Raw genomic sequence first — 23,110 nt, 5'->3', positions numbered from 1 at the left:
AAAAGGGGGCATTTACTGTACAAGAGTAGCAAATGGTACACTTAAGAAAGCATGCTTTTTCAATCAATTTGGGAATGTCAAAGTTTCTCTTTTTTTTTTTTTTTACATGTTACACAAAGACTGCACTGGTCGATAAAAGTCAGTGGGCAGAATCTGCACTCAACAACAATTAACCACAACAACAATCTTTAAAAGTTTTAAGAAAAATACCATTTAAAACACTTATTAGAATCTAAAACTAGCAACACATTCAGAGAGCTGTTTTTAAGGATTTTCCGTCAGAGCATATTTGGCAGGAGTACTGTAACAGGTATTAAACAGATGTGTATGGTCTGTTAAAAAAACAGTAATGCTCCATTTGTTCTACAGTGCCAACATCCAGAAAATAACACCTATCACACGTGTACATGTCAAATTCCATAAAAACCAACTGCGCCATTCAGCAGTGTTGTTGCTTCTTAAACTGAAAATAGAGCATGAGGTGTGCTTTAATCCTTGTATTATATATCTCTCTACAAACCTAACCTAACCAAACATTACAGTGGTGATTGCTCAGTCTTCCTAGAACTGTCTGTATAACATCTGACTGAATTGGTGGTATGAATAGAGCAGTCTCTATGAGTAAAAGCTTAGCCCTGAAACAGAAAAGAACCTGGATGAAGCATCTGTCATTCACCATCTATCAGACACTAGGGTCATCCAATCAAACCAATAAATTGCAAAAGTTAGCCGCAACTAGAATGTTGGTAGATTGTTTGTGCAGTTTCTGTAAGGAAAATGTGCACAAATGGAAAACACTTTCTATTTCCCATTGTTCCCCATGTCTGTCATTACACATAAAACATGCCCAAAACTGCCAACACTTCCTCACAGGATGCTGAGTGGTTACATGCACACACCCCTGAGCCTGGTAAGAGGGATTTGTGTGAGTTTGTGATCTCACAAATCCAGCAAGAACCTAACAGCTCTGTGTAAGGTAAGCAGCCAACAGCTACAGAAATTCAGAAATGTTTCCAAAACTTTTGATGACTTTTCATGGAGTTTCCAGGCCTGGAAAATTAAGATTTTAGGAGACGTTAAGACATTTGCATGTTGTTGTTGTATCCCACAGAGGAATTACCGAGGCAAAGGGAGAAAATTGTAGGTAGGCTTCGCTCAGAAACCTAATCTCTGCCATCACTTCAGTTGCTGTGGGTTTGAGGTTTTGATATTCTGTCTGGTTACAATTGACTTCTTAGTTTGGGCATGTGTGTGTGTGCTGTCTGCAGAAGATGAAAAAACATTTGTGCTGCAAATCAACAAAACATGTCAACATACACTCCTGTACACTGCAAAGCTTTATAGCTTTAAGAACTTCAAGCACACACAAACACATGTGAAAAGCACATGGGCAGGAAGTTGTGGAAGAAATTTCCTTTCAAATTATCGGTAATGAGTGTGTTCACTGCTGACATCACTTCCACTGCAACATTCAAACACACACTTGGGCACTTCAGTATATGTGCTCACAAAGTGGCATTATGACAACATGGTGTGACCAGTGAGGTGCCATCCTTGTGCCTTTGTAGAATCTGTGATTACAGCCCAGTATGCCAGGCTCTCAGGCTGCCTGTGATTGGCTGATTGAAGCCGACTAATGAATGACTGTGTAAAGAAGCAGGAGACTTATTCTGGTCTGATTAATGTGTTTTCCTCAATGCCAATTAAACACTGATTACACAAATTAACAACTCTGGGCCACCATAATCACTAAGTGCTCACGCAGGGACTGGCGTTGATGGAAGGGGCTACAAACATGCGCACACACTCAGGCAAATACACACACACACAGCTGTAAGGCACCACACCCCATTTGTCCTTCTATCCTTGCCCAAAGCCCCATCAAATGCTGCCAGGCCTGGCAGTTGTTATAACCTAATGCTTTTAGCTGCATGTTGTCCAAGATAGAGTTACCGACCACATTCACCAACCATCCTCCCTTGTGACTCTCTCTCTCTCTCTCACACACACACACACAATGAGGGGGAAAAAAAGACGTCACCCATCCAGAGCCATGCAAGAGTACACATACATCGGGCCTCAGACAGACAGCTGGTGCCAAAGGGTGCAGTTAGTGGATCCCCCCTCAGGGATGGGCTGCTACCCCTTTCCCCTTGTATGGAGCCAGAGGGAAAGAGGGACAACAAGCAGTCAGATTAAAGGGAAGGAAACAGGGACAGAAGAGGGGAAGGGGGGAGGCAAGTGACAGAGGAGTGGGTAAAATAAAAAAGGAAAGTTTCTGCAGACTGGATGTAATGTGACACCACGGGGTGAGGTGGGTTGACAGCATGGAAAGACACAGTCAGTCCAAGAGGGGAGAGAGAGCATGAGGAAAACCAGGATGAGAGGGAAAATGAAAAGGAATTCCTGAAAAATGCTTGTTGCCACATTTAAGTGTTCAGTTAGCTGGTTTTTGTGTGTGTGTCTACCTTTGTGAGCAAGTGTGTACAATGCAGTTTACAGAATCAGCAGAATTGTGCTGCAGAAAATTGAAAAACTGTAGAATATAACAGCGTTTTTCCATCCAAGTGGATCCACATGCAGTCATCTAAAACCCACATGTGCGTAGGCTGCACAGTATACTTGTGTTTGTTTATATCTTTAATAGCCGCAACACTCTGTTTTTGCTCACAGTTGGTTTATTCATGACTTATTTTAATTTTTGGGACACATTAGCTCGATGAGATTCTCATTGAGTTAGGGAGACACTGCTGTGGGGGAAAGAGAAGGATGCGAACAAATAGATTGACCTTGTGTTACACAAAGTATTGTTCCTTTACCAACACACAAACAAAACACATTCTCTCCCATCTCCCTCGCTCTATTCATTTATAACAATGTAGGTTTGTGTCTAATGTCTGCTGCGCTTGCATGAGTGTCTGAGTATAAAAAACAGAAAGGCCCAGCTGTTTCATTATACGGGCCTAATACATCCATGATACAAGCTAATTAGATTTAGAGTAGGCATGGACACGATGGCCATGAGGTGAAAATAGAGACGGGGAAGGAAGGCAAAGAAAGAGGCAAAAAGAAGCAGAGAGGACTGAGGTGAGGATGAGTTGAAGGATAGGACGTGTTTTTCTGCACTGATTGTATTGAAAGCAGCTGCTTTAAAAGCCAGTTCACATACACAATTATCTATACACCTGATGCACAACACACACAGCCCACGCACACACCACTTGATGAGCAACTGACATCCTAATAAGCCACGACGTCAGATAAAATGACTGTGAGAGCACATAATCAAGTACATTTTGCCAAGAAGTGTACTAAACACTGAATTCCAAAAACAAACACACACACAAACACACACCATTCAAGGTGTGTCTGCTGGGCATGAGGAGCTGTTTGGAAATGATGGTTGCTGTAATCAGCATAATGTTTGCCTAGAGCAGTGGACTGACATTTAGAACAGTGGATTATTGGAGCAAAACCCACACAGTGCCTCTCAGAAAACACTATTATGTTATTAAAGAGAACTATTATAGATTACTGTTATAATACAAATTTTACACTGGCCACATGAGAATTTGTGGTTTCACCTAAAACAAGTCGGACCTTGTCTTTTTCCATGGACAACCTATTTAAGGAAGACTGCAGGCAAATTGCTGCTCTGAAACTACAGAAGGTGGGTGCCTCCATGTGAGTGTAGGACAAAGAGCAGAGCAGAGCTGTAGTGGAGGTAAACAGTCCCATGGCTTCACTTTAAAAAACAAACATCATGTCAGGGATGTGGAGACCTCCAGGTTGGGATGAGAGCCACTGGATATTGACTTCTCCACCGCCCAGGGCAAAATGTAGTCTGACATTGAACATATTACATCATGGTTTATTCCTGAGGAAAATGTCAGTCACTGAAGCCAATAATCTATGTTGTGTATCTTTTCCTTGGACCTGAACAAACTGTGTGACTGATGTGTATGTGTGTGGAGGAGCTGTCCTATCTTGAGTGCTGCCCAAAGTCAAAGATAAGCACTGTTATTGTGTGTAATCACAGACACATTGTCAAAATAAATGTAAATGAGAAGGACTCAGCAGGGACTGTAGTCAATCATGACTCAATACAAACCTTTAAGGACTGACTAATTACACACCTTCCTTTGTTGTAGGCTCAAAGGGAAAGTTAAGTGAGCAGCTCAACACACTTATCAAATCAATTCAGTCCTACGAGGGAATCCCTACAACAGTGACAGGCTGACCTCTATTTTCTGAACTGAAAGCAAAGCAGTGGGCCATTTTTACAATCATGTACCCAAAGCGAAACATCAACCTCAATGCAGTGCAGTGGAAGATGCAGGACCAGGATGAGCACATTATTAGAGTAGACTGCAGCATCAGCAGTTAGTGTGAGCCTTAGTAAGAGCCAATCACATCAGCTCCTTTCATCCCCTCTATAAGCAACACACAGTTTAATGGGTCAGACTATCATCCAGCCTGGTTTCTGTCAGGGGGGGAAAAAATAAACATCACAGCCCAGATTTTAACATATAGCAATTTAAATTGCCATTCAAGGGCAGAGCAGACCCCCTCTCTGAGATGAATTTACATTTCAAAGAAAAGCAAATTCCCAGTCTGTGTGAAGTAATATCAGAAGCAAATTGCTTTATTGCATTTTGGCAAAACTACAGCTGATGTAACAGATGACTTGATATATATTAAAACATGAACTGTGTCTGCTGCCAATAAACCTATTAAGTTGTATTAAATCTAAATAAATGCAATATTTTAAGTAAATCGGCTCAAGTACCAGTTTTCAATCTTCAGCAGTAATCAGTTGGTTATTGTTTTTTTTTTTTTCACCCACATGTTAACCTTCCAATTACAATTCGCCAAGCAACAAAACAGCTCTTTCAATGTGCTGATACAGTTTTACATAAAAAAGCTATACAAACGTAACAATTCAATTAATCACATTAAATGTAGAAAAGCCAATAACTATTCCATTTGAAAGCCTGTAAACTTTCGAACACAACAGATTGTGGCTCATAGCTGATTTTATTTTAAAATGGCTATATTATAATGCTTTGATTGGCGCACACCTACAGCCTGCAGTATCCATACAATTTAAACAATAAACTGGGATTTGTGCATTCTGCCATGGGGGAACACAGTGAGCCCTCCGCAGTGGAAACTCTGGGTATCATCATTTAAAAACTGGTCCTGTCAAATCAATTGGTTCATTTACAGTCTTTTATAACTAAAGTGATTCATTTGATAAATTTCATGTCCTTTTTAATAGGAGAAGATAATTAAAAGTGAAATTCATTAAAGATTGTTATTTTGCTGTCATGTGAAAGCAGCAGAAGATGCATGATGCAATCTTGTGAGGGCCTGCATGAAAAATGTATTTTTAGTCACCATTGCTGTTCAGGCTACAATAACTACGCTGCATTATCAAGCCGCAGAAACAATAAACAGATTATTTTCATTAAACTTTGCTTTAATAATTTACACCAATTTGCTAAGTGTATTGGAAACAGGTTGCAGGGCATCCACAATGCTTCTACAGGTGGATGGATATATCTCTTTATAGTGCAGACACGTTTCTGCTGCCCTCAGAAACATCCAAAGCTAAATGTCATGTCCAGTGGAGTGATTTGATGACAGGTTGAAAACGCAACCAACCAAACAAAACAATGAGTGGCACTGTTGACTGTCATGAACATTCTGCTGAGTCAAACACAACCACTGTAGAAAACACAGGTCGGGATATAACTCAAGATGACTGAGGTATGAGGCCTGTGTGTGTGTCCTGTAATTCTACAGGAGCTCAGCACAGGATAATATTGAAGGGTTTGCATCAACGGGCAAACAAGATAATTAATTTCTCTCTTTTGCTCGAATGCTTTCATTTTATTTTCATTTGTTTGCCTTTCTCTCCTTATACTCCCACTTTCACAAGATAAAGTGAATCAGTGGCTCAGTGCTCACACACACACACATTCATTTTACTATAGGATAACAATTGCCTGTGTGAATGGTGTGTTTGTGTGTGTGTTTGTGAGTGTGCACTTAATGAGATGAATGCATGTGCAACTCCCCTTCCCAATTACAGAGAGTGGAGGAGAGAAATAAGTGGTAGAAAGGAGAGAAAGATGTAACACAGGGGGGGACAGAAAAGAATGATGTGCAACGATCGGAGGGAAAGATTTAGTGTCCATGAGGGAAGCAGAGGAATCTCAAAGAAAATAGATAAAGTGGCCCGTTAGCCAACTAACTATTTTCTCTCTTCTTACTCTTTCTCTTTGAAGAACTCACGTCATCTGTCTTGACTAAGACTCTTTGATTATGTCTCAGTGCTCTCTCTCATCTATCCAGTGACCCCATAAGTGACAACCTATTCTCCCTTTCCTCTTATTTTCTTCTCTTTCTCTTTGAATTATTTTCTCTCTGATTACTTTTCTTCACATCAGCATATCTTCTCATCCATCTGTGCCCATTCATTTCCTCATCCATCAATCAACAGCACATTACCTCTCGCACTTTACAGGAACAGTCTCCCCTGATGATTATCTGCTGCACCTCATGTCAATCAAACAATTCATCTACCATAGGAAAAACACATGCACATGTTTTGACAATTGATTTTGTGGCTGAACACCAGTTATCATCAGAGACACTGATGTGGTACTTTTAACTAAAACGCGTGGCTTGTGTGCACTCTGCTTAAAAACAGCACTTTCACAAATGAACCCTGGCTTCAAATTAGCAAAAATACACTTGAGTGGTAGAAGAGAGCGCCCGCTGATAGCAATCCAGTTTCTAGTAGCACTTCTTACTGTGATATGCCCCGGCTGATGAAAAGACAGATATAGAGGATGTGTCCCTAAATGAGGATAGATGAAACTAAATACATAGTACCAGCCATGAAACCATGTGTTTCTGACTAAAAGGTAAATATATTAAACCTTACACACTCAGGGTTTCCCACAGCACTTTATAGTTGGATCGGCCGCCTTAACAACAAATGCCCACCGTCTTAACTACACTAGGGCACTTGTTTGTCCTTGCAATAAAAAAAGCTGCAGCTTTATTGTTTTACTCCTTTTAATTCCTGCCTCTAACAAACAATTTGCCAGGAACAGGCACATGACCTCTCTTTTGTCTTGTACACACACTCTTGTGCACACTCAGGTACGCTTCCCCCCTCCCAGGTATGCACACACACACACTCACTGCCCAGTTTGACATGCCACTCTTATCTGTTTCATGATGGCCAGAGCGCAACACCTTCTAAAAAATCCTTCTTGAGAAAAAGTTAAGGAGGAGGTTGTGCGCTTTGGCTATCAACATGCAAATCGTTTAGTTTTGCATATTTAGGCTATAGTATTGGCTGGTATCAGCTTCGATCTTTTGTTTTATTGTAAGTCTTTACACTCCATTTCACTATATTCACAGACCCAGAACTTAGACAGAGTCCAGCAGCACAGTGATGTCTGTGTGCCAGCTGTGGTAATGGAATTAGACCATTCAGTGGAAGGAAAAGAAACAAACTAACAGTCGGATACAGACAGCATAACCACCTGCATTGACACACTCTGGTGAACCAACACTGTGTTTGGCAAGATTTTCTTACTGTCTTGATATAAAGTGATTGGTACTTTGTTCAAATGTGATTACTGATTGCAAGAGTCGGCTGATACAGCTGATGGTGCGCATAACTTCAGGACTCTGCCAACACTACAGCAATGATTCATTTTCACAGGAAGCCTCTTATCCCTGCATGAAACTTCAGAAATGGAATTAACACACTGGGGCGTGCATTTAAGAAATAACAATAGCACTGCAGAGCTAAAAGTTTAAACCTAAATGTTGTCTAAAATGGGTCTAAAAACTAAAAGGTTGCGTTTATTATCCACCAACGTAAATGAAACACTAACCAGCACAGTCCATCAGACTGTCCATCAGAAGCTATGAGACATCTTGTTTATTATCACCATGACTGATAAGGCAACATCATGCATAACAGCTTGACTGTCATGTGTGCTGTTCACACACACACACACACAGATGCAGTACAAACACAAGTCACCACTTTTTCATTCTGGCCACATGCTTCTGCCACATCGATCCCCACTGACACACAGTCTGCTGGAGCACAAGCCAAGTCTCCACACTGCTGGCTGGCTCCTCACAGTGGTATGCCCACCTCTACCTTGGATCAAAGGACTATGTTAAAAACCTCTGGACACACACACACATGCACACACAGAAACAGTCCAGTGCTTCATGCCTATTCCTGGATGAGATCAAAAAGGTCTTTTTTGCACTAAGCCTATAGCATAAATCACCATACAAGTGTCCACACCCACACCCCCCCCCCCCCCCCCCACACACACACACAGGGCCACCCTCTCAAACACCTGTGGGAGATCAAACGCATCAAGCTAAATATACACACCTGCAGCAGGGTAAAGCCCTCAGCCCTCTGAACAAGTAAATCATGCTGCTCTAATACACACACACACACAATTCTGCACTTCTACTCAACCTAGCCTGACCTTAATAGTAATATTCCATGACTGGTGATTCACTATGCAAAGATCCCATTCAAATAGCTTGCCATGGCCCCAGCACAATGAAAACATACACAAACAAATAAAGAACCTCAGCCAGGTGTGCTTGGTGCAGAGAGCAAAGGGAAGGAATGCACCTGATGCCAGAATGAAAAAGGCCGCGATGAAAGAAGAAAGTGCAGAAAAATGAGACACAAAAGAAAAGAGCAATAAATACAGAGCAAAAAGAAGAAAGAAAATCTGCAGACTGATACAGTGGAGAGTTGCCAGTTCGAATCTCGATAGTGACTGAAACATTCAGGATGAGGCACCTTGCTGTGAGACTTCTCCTAAGCCTTCAACTAATCTAGTGCTGCCACTAAATGACTGGCAGAACAAGCCTAGGGTTTTAAAAGCATTTCCCAGGTGTTAGGAAAGAGGGAGTGTGTGTCTCTCTGATGTATCGCCAGCCACCTGGTATTTTATTTCCACCAGTTGTTCCTGTAAATAGGAATCTGTTTGTGGATTGCCTTTTTGTACCTCACATAGAAACCTGAAATTACAAATTATAGTAAAGTATCTCTAAAGTTGTTCTCTTGTAGCGTGTGTGCAGTGTGTGAAATGTGCTTCACAACATCTGCTTGCAATAAATTAATAATAGAGAGCACATACTGAGTGGCAGTAGGTGCATCTAGTTGATCTCTGAGCTGTTTTATCAAGTGTTATGTTTATTTCATGCAAATACATAATGCAGTTGTGTGACTGTGTCACACTTTTTCACTTCACCAGATGTAAGTATCATGCCAAGATTTTCTATGCATTCCACGTGCAAAGGAAGGTGAGGAGTCAATCTTTCACTCTACCACTAATGAGAAGTGACTAAAAAGCAGGACAGAGTTGATGTAAATGAGACCACCATGACCCTTTCTGCACACAGAGGTATTTCTGTTTGCACAACAAGAGGCGTGTCCGTCCATGTGAATGATGATGGAGACCAGGACTGAGCAAATCTCTGTGAAAACAGATTCAGTCTCTAAACTTCCACCATGTAGTCAATTTATTGTCCAGTGAGCAGACATTGGAGAGCAGGATGAATAGGAGGTCCAGCTGACAAGGGTTTGTTTGTTGCTGCAAGGGTACGTCCTCGGACACCAAGCATCAACAGGGACTGAAGGACGTGAAGTCTTTCTAGCTGATCATCAGCTTGCTGGATAATTTCTATACTTCTTTGTTAACACCAGTAACGTGGGTGGCCTTGAGCATTACAGTAGCTGGCGGACCCATCCAGCCTTCTATGTTCAAAGCACAATCACAATACGCCACACTTGCTAGCAAGTTGATGTTTGTTATATCTTCATGTTTCGTTAATAAATGCTCTGAGATATTACTTTTTTTGAGTACTGATCAACAAAAAGGACAATTAAAAACTATTTTTGATGCCCATTCTAAAACATTCCATATCTGTGAGCCAGTCAAACTTAAACATAACCATGACATAAGGACTGTCTGGTGTGGTTGGTGGTGTTTGTTCTTAACCTGATTTTCCAGTTTTAAACAGGCAAAAACTGTGCTAGCAAACAGTTTATGCAAAAAGAGAAGGAAGTCATTTTCATACCACATGTACAGTTTCCAAACAAATGTAAAGCTCTTATATTTTGAAAAATAATAACATAAGAAACAACTGGGAGAGGTGAAGTCTCCTTTCCTGAAGCCATAGAAATACAATATACATATACTATTAAAAGCTTCACTGAAACTTTTGCTATCACAACATCAACCTCACTAATGGACAGTCTAATCAGGGCCCTAATGAGGACTTTAGAATCGCCTGGAGAACAGTAACTAAGCTGGTAACTAGCTACAGAACGGCCATGCTTGCAATGTAGTGATAAATATGTCACAGAGTTATATTTAGCACAACCATAGAACACACAAACACATCTACAAAATTAGTTTTCCAAACATTTGATTCCATGTGAAGCCCATGTAATTATTGCCTTAACTAATCCTCCTGTGGCTGTCTCTGGTGCTTTTTAGAGGCATTCAGTAGTACAACATTCTCTGATGGCTGCTATCTCAGGGTTCAAAGTTCTTAATATCATTAAAAGCTGTAAATGCACATGTGATGAGACTGTCATAGTGGCTATTGGTTGTATTTATTAGTTTTCCTCTCATCTATCTGCTACTTATTCTAATAGCCCAAAGCACACAGTAGTGAGATAAACATACATCCCTTACATCCATCTCGGAAATAATCTTTTGACCTCAGGTGATCTTTTGTCTCACGTCTTTGGTTTTTCGGCCTCTCGTGTCTTTTTTTAATCACATGCTGTTGAAAGACAATACCAAAAGCTCTCAAGCAGGAACGTTCAGCCAAGATTAAATTCCACTTTTGTTGTGTCTCCCTTGTATAACATCTGCCTTTTTGATTACCATTTCAAGGACAACATCTAAATACATGGTGTCACATGTATGTGCATGTTAGTACATACATCAGAGAGTAGATTCCGTTTTGTAAATGTTAATGTCGGTCTTTGCTTTCATTAACATTTAAATTCATTAAATGCATTTCTACACAGACACTGTTGGCATTTATAAAAGCAAAAAAAAAGGCTTCAAACCTTTTTTTCAGCCTCTCTACCTTATCTCGGTTATGTTGTGTGAAAGTTAAACAGTCACAGACAAGACAGCGGCCCTGCGATGGACTGGTGACATATCTAGGGTGTACCTCGCCTCTCGTCCATTGACCCACAACCCTCACAGGACAAAGCGCATTAAGAAAATGGATGGATGGACTTGGAGAGAGTTAAACATGCTTGTTAAAACACAGTGTAACCACTGTCAAGTTCATACTGCAAGCGAATTGTATATTAGTAAGTTTTTGGCCACTTGATGAATGAAGTACAATAATGACTCTCTTTCTGTGGGACATTTCTGGCTGCTAAACAATGATGCAAAACCTACTACAGTTCTTTTTTTCAGGTAAAAAAAACATTCATATCTCCAGAGTACTGAAACTGAAGAGCAAAGTACAGATATAGTCTTAGAAAATTGTATTAACATTAGGTAAAGTGCAGGCTGTGTGCGTTCTATTCTTGAACTAGCCAATGTTCTAGCAATTAAATACACTTTGTGTTTATAAAGATTTATAAGTTCCCAGGAACTTTTATTTAAAGGAAATATGTTCTATCTCCAAGACTCTATGAGCGTATGAGCACAGCACATTACTGGAACATTTTATCATTAGCTGCAGACTGTGGTATCTTATACTAAGCCGCTAAGCAAGCACGCTGTCACTCCTCAGCAGTAATAATACACCTCTTCTTGACAACAGTTTCCCATAGCTTTTAAACAATAACCAAAGCTCTTATTAAATTAGTGTGTAACTGCCAATAATCTCTACAGCAACCACTAGAAAGTCTTGTTTTGACTTTTTGTGGCTTCTTTTGTAATTAGATCCTCATTTACAAGATCCAAACAATAAATTATTACTTTATTATTTTTTATTGCCCTCAGGCAAACTTCGCATAACCCACATATACAGATAATGACTTTGTTTAATTCAACATAATATTTAACATTAACATCAATGTCAGATGAAAAAAGAAATATTGTCATTGATCTGGCTAAAACTGAACATGAGATCTTTTTGATGTTGGGCTTTCAACATGAGAGTACAAAATCCTAAAGGAGCCAAATAAAGCATGCATTAATAATTCTTTATGTACTCTCATATGGTAGAATTCTATTAAAAAAATATGATTATAAAAAATGTATCACAGCTCATAATATTATAATTGTGCCATGGTTGATTATCTGTGTGATTCTGATTCTGAAAATAAAGAAGAATTATATTATAAGAATTATTGAGACAATTACAATGACTTACCTACAGCAAACTTCCTTAAACAATGTGAGACAAATGGAGCTATAATGTAACAATGATCAGTCTGCTGATTTTTATCTTGATTAACGGTATAAAATATTTGGTTTAAAAGGTTGAGAAGGTAATGAAATGAAAAAACGTTTGATAATCATCATCAAGTTATTTCTATGTTTTTACACACAACAGTTTAGTTTCTGTAAAATACACAGAAAGGTTTTCTCATAAATCTGCACTCCTGAGCTGTGCACATATGTATGTCATCTTTTTGTTTTTCGCAGCTAACACTATTCCTTCGGCCCCTCTGTTTTTGGATGCCTCGCTTAAGAAACATCTTAAAATGTACAAGATAAGCTTTCTTTGCTGTACTACCCCCTACCCCCTCACACACAGGTGCACACACATCAATAGCTGCCTCCTCTCCCTATCTTACATAATAAACACCAAGGCCTAGGCAACAAAACAGCCTTCATTCCACCTGTGTGGCCTGCAGCGATGGATTCTTTTTGTCCCTTATGGGGGGACACTGAGGGAAGAAAGAAAGTGAGAGGAGTTATACTAAAAGAACAAACAGAAAAAAATGAAGAGCAGAAGGAAGCAAGGCAGAGAGGAGGAAGAGGGAGAGCACGGTGTATCCCCTTGGTTCATATTTCAAAGCTCTAAAGGATGTTTTTGCAGAAAACTCCTATAAAATGCATCTTTTGACACAGACAAGAAGCCCTCAGACTGGGCAGACACACAAACTGTGGTAAACACTTCACTTCACACACAAAGCTTTTTCCAATTATATCAATGTACAACACATTATAAGTTGACGAGTTTGTGCCTGTAGCACAATCACAGTGTAAAAGAGAGAACACAACTGCTTAATGACAGGTATTACAAATATATAGTGTAGATACAGCAGATGGATATGTATACACAAGAGTTGGTACACACACAAACACACACACACACACAACCGTGATTATCTTCCATTAGGAGACTCTGGCTGCAGCTCTATAGCTGCCACTTTGTCTGCTGTGAAAAGAAACCATTTGGGCTGATAGACGGTTAGCATCTGTCACACACACATAACACATACTTGCCACCAACACATACTGCATGCAGTCTGCAGTACTGGCAAGACCAAAATCTCTGCACACAGACAGGTAGGTGCACAAACTCTGTCACACAGACATATTCACTCACACACACATATGAACACACACACACTGCACAAAGGTGCACTGTCAGGTGGCTAAGGAAACCTGGTGATTTGTTCCTTCTGACAGACAGGAAATAAGGGAGTCAACCAGGGACCTAACTTCCTCTAGACCTGACTAACTTGACATCTATCAGGCACCCCCACTCCATCACACACACACACACACACACACACACACACAAACAATCACACTGTCTTCTCCTCCTCCACTGTTTCTCTAATACACATGCCCACACACATATTCACAATCCATCAAACTCCTAAGTCTCTCCTGAGGCCTCCAGAATTCAAATGCGGGATTAAATACTCGTCTGTGGGCAAAGAAAGTACACATGGATAACTGTTTTGCAACAAGCTCTACATGTACAGTTTAAAAATGTAGAACCTGCCTGTTATAACGACAGACGCTGTACTTTTAACAACAAACTGGCTCTGCTTGACCTGTTCTATAAAGGTTTTTATAAGCAGCAAATAAAGGTTGCCACAGAAACACAGAAACATCAGAGAAGATAATAAAAAATGAAAAAGAGATATACGCTTTATAAAAGTGTCAAAAAAGTCAAGATAAGGACGGCGTGAACAATGATAATCAGTTAGATGAGCTTTCTGATACACGCTCTCCTCATTACAACAGGGTTAAACAAATTTCCACGTCTGCTTTAACTGCTTGACAAGAGAGAAGGACTTTTGTGTGTGTGTGTAAGTGCGTGTGGGTAAAACTGCACGCTAGTCTATTTGATTTTGGTTTTGACATCATGCTCGGAACTTTCCCAGGCCACAACTCGCCAATCTAAATGTCCGATCCATGACCTCAATTGACTTGAGCATGCCCAATCAAGCATGCGCCTTAAGCACGGTCCAATCAGCACCACTGTCTGACTTCACTAAGCCAATGGCATGTGTCATATCAAACCAAGTCACATGCTGATAGATCCACTAAATGGGTCAGTGTTGCGGTGAGAGTTCTTTCTTGGCCTAAGAAGAAGAAGAACTTTAACTTTCAGACTTTAAATTGTAACATACAATGCAGCGGAAATGACATGTCGCTGTGCAATTAGGATAAATAACAGAGCTTTGTTTAATAAAAGAATAAATGCACAGTCTGACATGACTGAGGTCATGCTTCAAGATTTTTCTGCTAGAATTAGTCTTTTCTTGTTTTACCGCTCGCAGTAGTTGTTGCATTGTTGTTGCATGTTCTATGGAAAAGGGTTGGGGCGGGGGGGGGTAGGCCGCCCCTTTAATATAATGGTAGGTGAAACACTGCAATTTATTTTTTAGTGCACAGTTTAACAGCTGGGATGCTCAGTCACATTTTTATGCAATTACCTTGGGCAAGGTTGGCAATAAGGACAACCAGCAGTATTTTTCATTTAACTTTAGCTACTTATAGACCATTATCATTATCCACATTAACAACTAGGACAAAATCATTCTCCACATATTATAAGCGCCAATGGTCCATTAAACTGTTGGATTTCAGATGTTATTCATTTAGTTCCTGTGTGCACTGACGTTATATAAACGTACAACAATACGTCAGATTTCTATCTTTCAACAGCAACATTAAAGAGTGCAAGGCGTCCTGCACTCCGCCTGTTAGTAATGTAGAATATGATTGACATTTTGAAACACAGGGAATGTGACCCACCTCTCTGAATATAAAGTCTAGAATGAGGATCTGTCCATCCATGCTGGAAATCATTCAAACAGCTGTGGAGCAGAACCCAGTCAGTGACAGCAAGGCAGTGGTGGGGGGGGGGGTAAGTTATGAATAAAGAAGGGAGGGTGGAGAGGTGAGCAGATGAGAGGTGGAGGAAGAGGTGGGGGAGGAGGAGAGACAGTAAAATGCTGCCGTCACTTAAACTCTAAAATGAAAGATCGATGAGCTTATTTAAATGTGCTCCCAGAGACGAGAGTTGGCTCATATAAACCCTTGCATTTATGAGGAGGGGTGTGGGCATCGATTGACTGAGAGAAAAGGATAGAGAGAGCGAGTGAAGGAGGGAGTGGGGCAGAGAGGGAGGAGGGTGGGATGAGTGAGAGAGAGAGAGAAGCAGGGAGAGATCAGAAGGATCAACCTTGGCTCATGAATTTCATCCTTTTCCTCCTAAAATAAAACGTCCTAATAAATGCTGGGGATAGAGGGGTCAGAACCTGGAAAATCTACAGCCTTCGACTGGCCGCCTGGCACAGCTTATCAAATCAATAACACCACGCCCCCCCCCCCCCCCCTCATTTCTACCACAACCAGCCTCATCCCAAATTACTAATTTCCAATTCACCCCTACCCTTTCAGCCTAGACAGCTGGAAGGGGTTGGTGGGCTTCAGTCTGGGAAAACCGGGGGTGTGGCAACTTGGGTGCTGGTGATGAGACCTTGACATTAATGGGAGGACAGAAGGAGCTGACTCTGCAGCCACACGAGGGAGGGCGGGGGGGGGAGACGAGAGTGTCTGACGACTGGGAAGAGAAGGAGAGAGGAGAGCAACTTTTGACACACACAGAGGTGTTGTCATTCCGTCATCATCGATTGAACTGCAGGCACAGCTTTCTGAGTGACAAGCACGGTGCACTGCATTCCCCCGCTCAACCACCCCTCCTCTACGTTTTTTTTCTTCTTCTCACTCCCCTCTCCCTCCTCTGTTCCTTCTTCTTACACCACCTCCCTCTCCTCCTCTCCGCACTCTTGACTTTCTCACCCTCCACATTTTGCCTATCTCTCTCCCTGTTTCACTCTCACAGAGACACTTTCCTGCACTTAAACAGCACACATGAAGACAAGCGAACCCCCTCTTCTCTTTCACACACACACACACACACACACACATTCCTTAGACACCTCCCTCCCTCCCTCCCTCCACATAACCCCAAAGTCTCACATTCTGCCCACCGCGCCATCTGTGACCCAGAGAAAACTGTGTGTCAACGCCGACCTGACCTTTTGTGTGCTTTTGTTTTGCCACTCTGACGTGCTCCCATGAGGTACATAAGCACACATCAGAGCAGAAAAAGAAAGAAAGCGCACATAAATGCATGTAACATGGCTACACACACAGTTTCCAATAGGAATCAATACCTCCTCATACATCTGCATTGTTTCCTGTTGCCATATTCAACAGTTACTCCACACAAGCCAAACATAATAGGGCCTACTAATCCAGACACCTGCCAGCACAGCAGCGTCAGTGGTGGAATAATAGGAGACAACTTAAATTAATACGCTGAGTGAGGCTGCGTGTGTTTATGTGTTCTGTGCCAAATCAAGAGCTATAGTTAAGCAGGTCACTGACTAAGAGGAGGATTATCTGTGCCTGTAACACACACACACACACACACAGGACACATCCTCAATACCTTAATCCTACAATCTATGCATCATAACAATAACAATCATTTACATATGCACTGTAGGAGGTATCCAACCCTGTGTCTCTGTCTCACAAACAATTAACTGTCATTTATTTCTTAAATTAAAAAAGAATACTGTTGGCACCGTAGGAATCTTCTCCCCTCCTGCACAGACGTTCCAACTATTGGACAAACTGCTGATAAAGGACTCCTTTTCCCCCAGTTTAGGAGTCATCATCTCAGCTTCCCCCAGCTCGTTGTGCTTCCTGTGACAAATGAGTCTGCCTGTGTGTGTTTTCAGTGACAGTGTCACAAAAACACCTGAACTATGAGTGCACCTAACAAAACAGGATCAGTGCGCATCATCTGACATGTGGACCCAGGACTTCTGGGAGCTCAGCTCTTACCTTGGCCGTGCAACATGTGGCAGCAGCTGCCGAAAAGAAGAAGGAGAAAGAGGGGCAAACACCGGCTCCCATTTGGGGTCGTCCTGGTCCCCATCAACATCATCTTCATCTTCATCCCAGCTGCACGCTCCGAGGATCCCTCACGCCTAATCCCCCGGTTTCACCCTGCAGGAGAGGGGCCAACAGTGTCCGTTTGTGCTTCTGCAACTCTCTCTCTCTGGGAAGACTTAGGGGTGATGGGAGTCCGAGAGAGAGAGGCTGTAGATCAGTGAAACGACAGGCAGAGCTCCAGGAGGTCACGGCAGTCCCTGCTGGAGAGCTCACCGCTCCGACTCCCCCTGCTCCGGTGTCCAAAGTGTGCAGGCGGCGGGGTGAGGAGGTGCAGCAAAAAGACTTTCCCTCACTGGTCTGCTTTCACGGTACAACAGCAGCACCGTCATCTGTAACTGCGAGTCTCTGCGACCTGTGATCCCTCATTTTCATCTGGATTGATCCGAACACAGAATTAATACATTTGAGAGTGTTTTTTTTAGATTTATCGGCTTATTCGCTGCTATCGACCTCAAATCCGCGCTTGTTTTGATGTCTTCACGGGGGGATTTGTCCCGCGGGTCATTTAGCCGTTCAGACACAGGTCGTATTAACAGAGAAGCGATAAAACACTTAAATTATCCATCCGTGGTTTGCCTCTATAAGTGTGTGCTCTTAAAAAATCAATCCGGTAATTGATTGTGTGAATACCCCTGGATTTAGTCTGCAAACAAACTGGGAAAGGCGCACAGTGTCTCTTCCACGAGTCTGTAATCTGAGCACAACTTCAGATATCCAGTTTAACTGTTAACCCTCTAAGCGTTCCCGGGTCCAAATTACCTCCACTCTTCCCCTCGGATACCAGAGGAGCTAACTTGTCGTGCCGTGGTGCGCTGCTGCGGCTCGGATTACTCGGAGAAATGACACAACAGGTTTACAGACACATGAACGTTTTGCAAGTTTCTCAGCAACAAACGACACTTTTCTACCTCTGCGTGGCTCAGCGGGAGTTGGTAGAAGCCAGAAAAAGTAGTCGGATTGTGGTGGAGAACAGCTGCAACACAGAGGCGGTAATGTTACACTCAGCGCTGCTACTGCGACATCGGAGAGCCTTTCGCTTTTTTATCCGGAGTCCCCCCCCAAAACAGTCCGTCTTAAGGAGGAAACCCCTTCTTCAGAACCGTTTAGACCGTCCTCCGCTTCCTCTCATTGGACTTTCTGTCCACAGTTAGCGGCGCTTCTGCCGGCTTCTTCTGTCTCTGCACCCTGTTGAAGCTTGGGGAGCCGACTGAGGCGATGCGTCTCCCTCAACTGAACACCTGCCACCCTCTTCTCCGCGGCGCAGACTTGGGGGAGAGAGAGGGCTCTTTTCTTTACGCTTGAAGGAGCTGCTCCAGTTTTAACAGTCGTTTCTGGACGAAAACAACCGAAATGTAGCGCTTTGATTTTACTACTTCCCCTGGTTTCTCTGCTAATCTCCCTCTCTCGATCTATCCCAAACTCAAACAACTAAACTTCTATTCACTATCATCCGTCGCTCCTGATTGGTGGAGCCGGCAGCTTCCGCCGTTCCTATTGGACAGTCCGAATCACGGGGGCGGGAAGCAAAACAAGCGCTGAGAGCATGGTGGACGGCGCCCCCCAGCCCTGCCCCCAGAATCCCTACACACACACACACACACACACACACACACACACACACAGGTTTGCACTCAGGCATTCTTAGTATTTATAGACTGCAGTAGTTTTAGTAGTTATCATTTATTACCTAATAGAGAGTTTGTGGTTTAGGAGACAATAATAAGCAGGATTACACATTAAAGGGCTGTAGCCTGTGGATCTTTCACTTTTCACTTAGCTTACTTCAAAGACATTTCACTATACATTATTTGGCTATGGAAGAACTCTCTGAAGCACCACTGGTGGTCCAGCTCTGCGTGCATTACAAAATAACCGCTGGGAGCTCTTAGTATTACTGATAACCTAGTTTCATCCATGGTGAGGGTCATTAAATGGCACATTAATATTAAAGCCTACAACACAGTGACCTTATCTTTTATTGCCTCAATAAATCCTTAGAGACAGACTTTCCATCCCCGAGTGGCCAAATAGTCTCCTTACGTCGTCTAGCTGTCCCCAACGCACTCTTCACAAGCACATACACCCCACCTCGTCCATTTATCTTTCCATCCAGGCTCATCTGGCAATTGGATTCCACTTTATGCTTCTAACATAGCAGCTCTAATGCTCCTTGGAGTTTCAGTTAAAGGTGCTGCAGCTAAGGCTGCAGTGCCAAACCTCAGATCGTCTTCCACGTGTATAAAATTGCTTCTTTAATGATAGATTCATAGGGAAGCTACACCAAGATAGCAAAATTGGTGTGGCCCAAATCTGCTCACCTCAGCACTCTTATCTGTCCCACTAATGGTGTGCAATGACAGCACTCCAGTGAGCCAGAAGCAGGCCAGACCATAGCCACATCCCACCAAAATGAACCAAATAAACCAGATCTGGGCCACCATAGACTCACAGGCAGATTACCCAGTGCTTACTGTGCCAAATCTTAGCCAAAAGAGGCCCACATTAAATTTGGGAATTTTGGGTCACATTTGATATTTTACATGTGGGCCACCAGAGGCTCACATCCATTTCATCAGGGCCACTGGAAGGCCACAAGTGCTGCATCAATGCCAGAAGTGGACCACATTCAGTTGCAAATGGGCAGGAGATTTGTTGAAAAAGCATTCCTTATGTCCCCAGCAGGAAGACAACAACAGTCAATTCTGAAACAACTGTTTCACATACCCAGTGCCCTCCTGTGGTTGTTTGTTATGGTTGGCTTGCACACGCTTGTTTTAAATGGGAAAGGTTTCATAAATTAGCATTTGTTGTGCACAGCTTAAATGAGTAGCAAAGCAGACTCAGTTAAAAAATGAAGTGTTGGCCCACACTGGGCCATAACAGAGGAGCCAAACTCCAGCCTTCTGGGTGAAAGACTGGAGGAAGGTTTTATCCATATTCCATTTTTGGAAGGTGACATTCTGTAATTCAATTCTGTAATTCAGTTGCAGTGATGACAGGTGTGTTTACAGGGAACAGGGCAAAGACACAGTAGTAGCTGTTGTGTTTGTTCATGCAAATTTTAATACAACTTTGCATGAACAAATGTCATGAGAAAGAATTGTGGTAGATACAGTTCCAGATATTAAGAAGCTCATACTGACCTCTTAAACTGTTCCCTCAGTGTCTTACATATGTAGCAGAGAACCTGGTGTTGAGGCACCAGTAGGGCCAGCCAGCCTGCTGCCTGGGTCTTTTCCATGTTTTACTTGGCTGCACAATAGAAAAGCAGCTCACCTTTCAAGCACTTCATTTCCGCTGAGATTCTCTTTTTTCACATACAAGGTGCTAAAAATGCAGCTGCTGCACACCTGGCTGACCTGCTCCGCCCTCTCTGAGCACCCAGTGGTCTTTGCACCTTTGGATCTTCACCTCCTCACCCGCCCCCTCAGTCACCCATCTCCACACCAGGCAAGCAGGAACGTGTTTGTAGACAGTGACAGTGACTGCTCCTACATTTTGGATTTCTGCCAGTTGCTATGATACCATCACCATTTTTCACAACCTTCAGCTTGCTCAGACGCAGCAATGGTTTTTGTTTCTCTTTTAACATTTTTTTTATTTTGTTTGTAAGCAAGACTTTTAAACAACCTGTCCCACTCTTGTCTGCTGCCCTTGAGTTTTTAGATTGAATATATTACCATGTTCTAAATACGATGGTCACCTCTGACCTCTGCTGTGCATTTCTTCAAACTGTTTTTGACTTCTTTCAGATTCCCAGTGCTATACCTCTATGAGACCACATTTGTGATAAGGCTGTCTGTGTCACAGCCCTCTACTTTATCTGTCCTGTTTCAGCTGAGCCGGGTCATGGATACTGCAGTAATGTTATATGAATGAATGTAAGCAGCATTTTAACACATTTAGCTGCAGGGAAAATATTCTTTATGTCTGACCTGAATCATAAATTGTTAGAAGGCTGAGAAATCATATAAAAGGAAACGTTTAGGGTAATAAGTTGTTCAGATTTCAGCCTCTGTTGCGTCAGACTAGATTTTATTTGATTAAAAAACCCTGTAGAAAGGAATAATTTTTAAGATAATAAAGAAAATTCTTCTCAGTCATCACATATGATATGTTCATCATAACCCAATAAGTATTATTTATCAAAAACTAAAACTCACCCTAAAGCCAGAAACCTCTGATCTGAGACCTGATAGGTCCTAGATGGTGGAGCATAATACTATATTAAAATTTTTTCTTTAATCCATCAGACTGAAGGCATGTTTTCATTAAATATTCACTGTGCTTATTGTTTTAATCCAGAATACATGATTGAATTGAATCATTTATAGGGACATGTACAGATCCATGTCACAGGCATTTATCAACACAAAGAAACAAGGAAACACATGCAGAACAACACAAAGCACCAATCAGGGAATATTAACAATATTGCCAGATACTATCAAACGTTTTGTAATATAAAGTATAGTGATCAAAATGTGACATTTCTGTTCTTGACAGCCAGAAGGAAAGAATTTTTAAAGAGTTTATAAGGAGGCTTGTTTACTGCAGAGGCTGTTTGTGCCTCCATCTCAACTAATTGTACTTAAATGTTAAAAAAAAGAAAAGATAATTATAATGGATAACATGCCGCAGCATCAGGAGCACACAACAATCAGCAACAACCTAAAAAAAACCACTGACTGTTAAGTGACTAATATTGATTGTCTCATTACAATGGCTCAAATTAGGGAGTATGGGAACAGTCAGTTCTTGAAGTTTGATGTTGATGTGTGGAAAAATAAGAAAGCGTAAAGATCTGAGTGACTAAACTGTGACAGCTACATAACTGGGTAGAGCATCTCCAGAATCATGTATGTGTGTGTATGTGATTTGTGGTTAGTACCAAACAAAAAGTGGTCCATGCAAGGACAGGGACAGGGTCATGGACACAAAGTGAAAGCTGGCTCAGAGTAGTAGAACTGCTGAAAACCTTGTCTGTGGCTATGGCAGCGAAGATCAGAGCAGTGTATTGATTATTGGTTCATATGAAGACGGTAGATGCAGAAAAGTGTCTTTTCAGAATTCTGGACACCTAAAAAAAACCCTCCACAATGGACACATGATTGTCTGAACTTGTACGTGCAACATGTAGCAATAGACAGAACGACCAGATCAGACATGCTGTCACATAACCGCTCCTATAGTATATCACTCATAATATGTGTTGAAGTCTTATTCTCACCAAGATGTCAGAGAAACCTACACTAAAATATATTCTAATAAACACTGTACTTTTAAATCAAACCTGAGCAGCAGCTTACAATTTTTTCTTCATTTTGCGTATAGCTCTTGAATTTGTTTTGTAACCTGTCCAGTTCTTTTTAGTCACTCATGTCTACATATTTCCCACTTTCTCGCTCAAACACACACACAGCAGTTATCTGCTTCCAATACTCAGACAGAGTGCTCGCAGGTTTTAATTCTGAAGCCAATTTAGCTTCCAATTACCCGAGTATCCAGTACAATTAACTGTGCATTTTCTATCCCCAATCCATCTATTGCTCTCTATCACCAAAGCATCCTTTTACAGCTTACCACAGAGGAACACACATATGCACTGTGCACAA

At 41.8% G+C, this 23,110-nt stretch overlaps 1 protein-coding gene across 1 annotated transcript in view; it reads right to left on the bottom strand.

Annotated features, from left to right (window-relative positions):
* LOC114437884 (protein sidekick-1-like) overlaps positions 1-18,863 on the bottom strand; it is a 199,863-nt gene extending 181,000 nt beyond the window's left edge. Inside the window, exon 1 of the mRNA XM_028408824.1 lies at positions 17,385-18,863. Within this exon, the coding sequence (XP_028264625.1) occupies positions 17,385-17,499 (115 nt within the window). The 5' untranslated portion in view covers positions 17,500-18,863. The remainder of the gene's footprint in view (positions 1-17,384) is intronic.
* Positions 18,864-23,110: the final 4,247 nt, after the last annotated feature.

This window comes from Parambassis ranga, chromosome 1, assembly GCF_900634625.1.
Source record: "Parambassis ranga chromosome 1, fParRan2.1, whole genome shotgun sequence".
Lineage (NCBI taxonomy): Eukaryota > Metazoa > Chordata > Actinopteri > Ambassidae > Parambassis > Parambassis ranga.
Note: the sequence above shows the minus strand (reverse complement) of the source record. Positions and strands in the feature narration are given on the sequence as shown.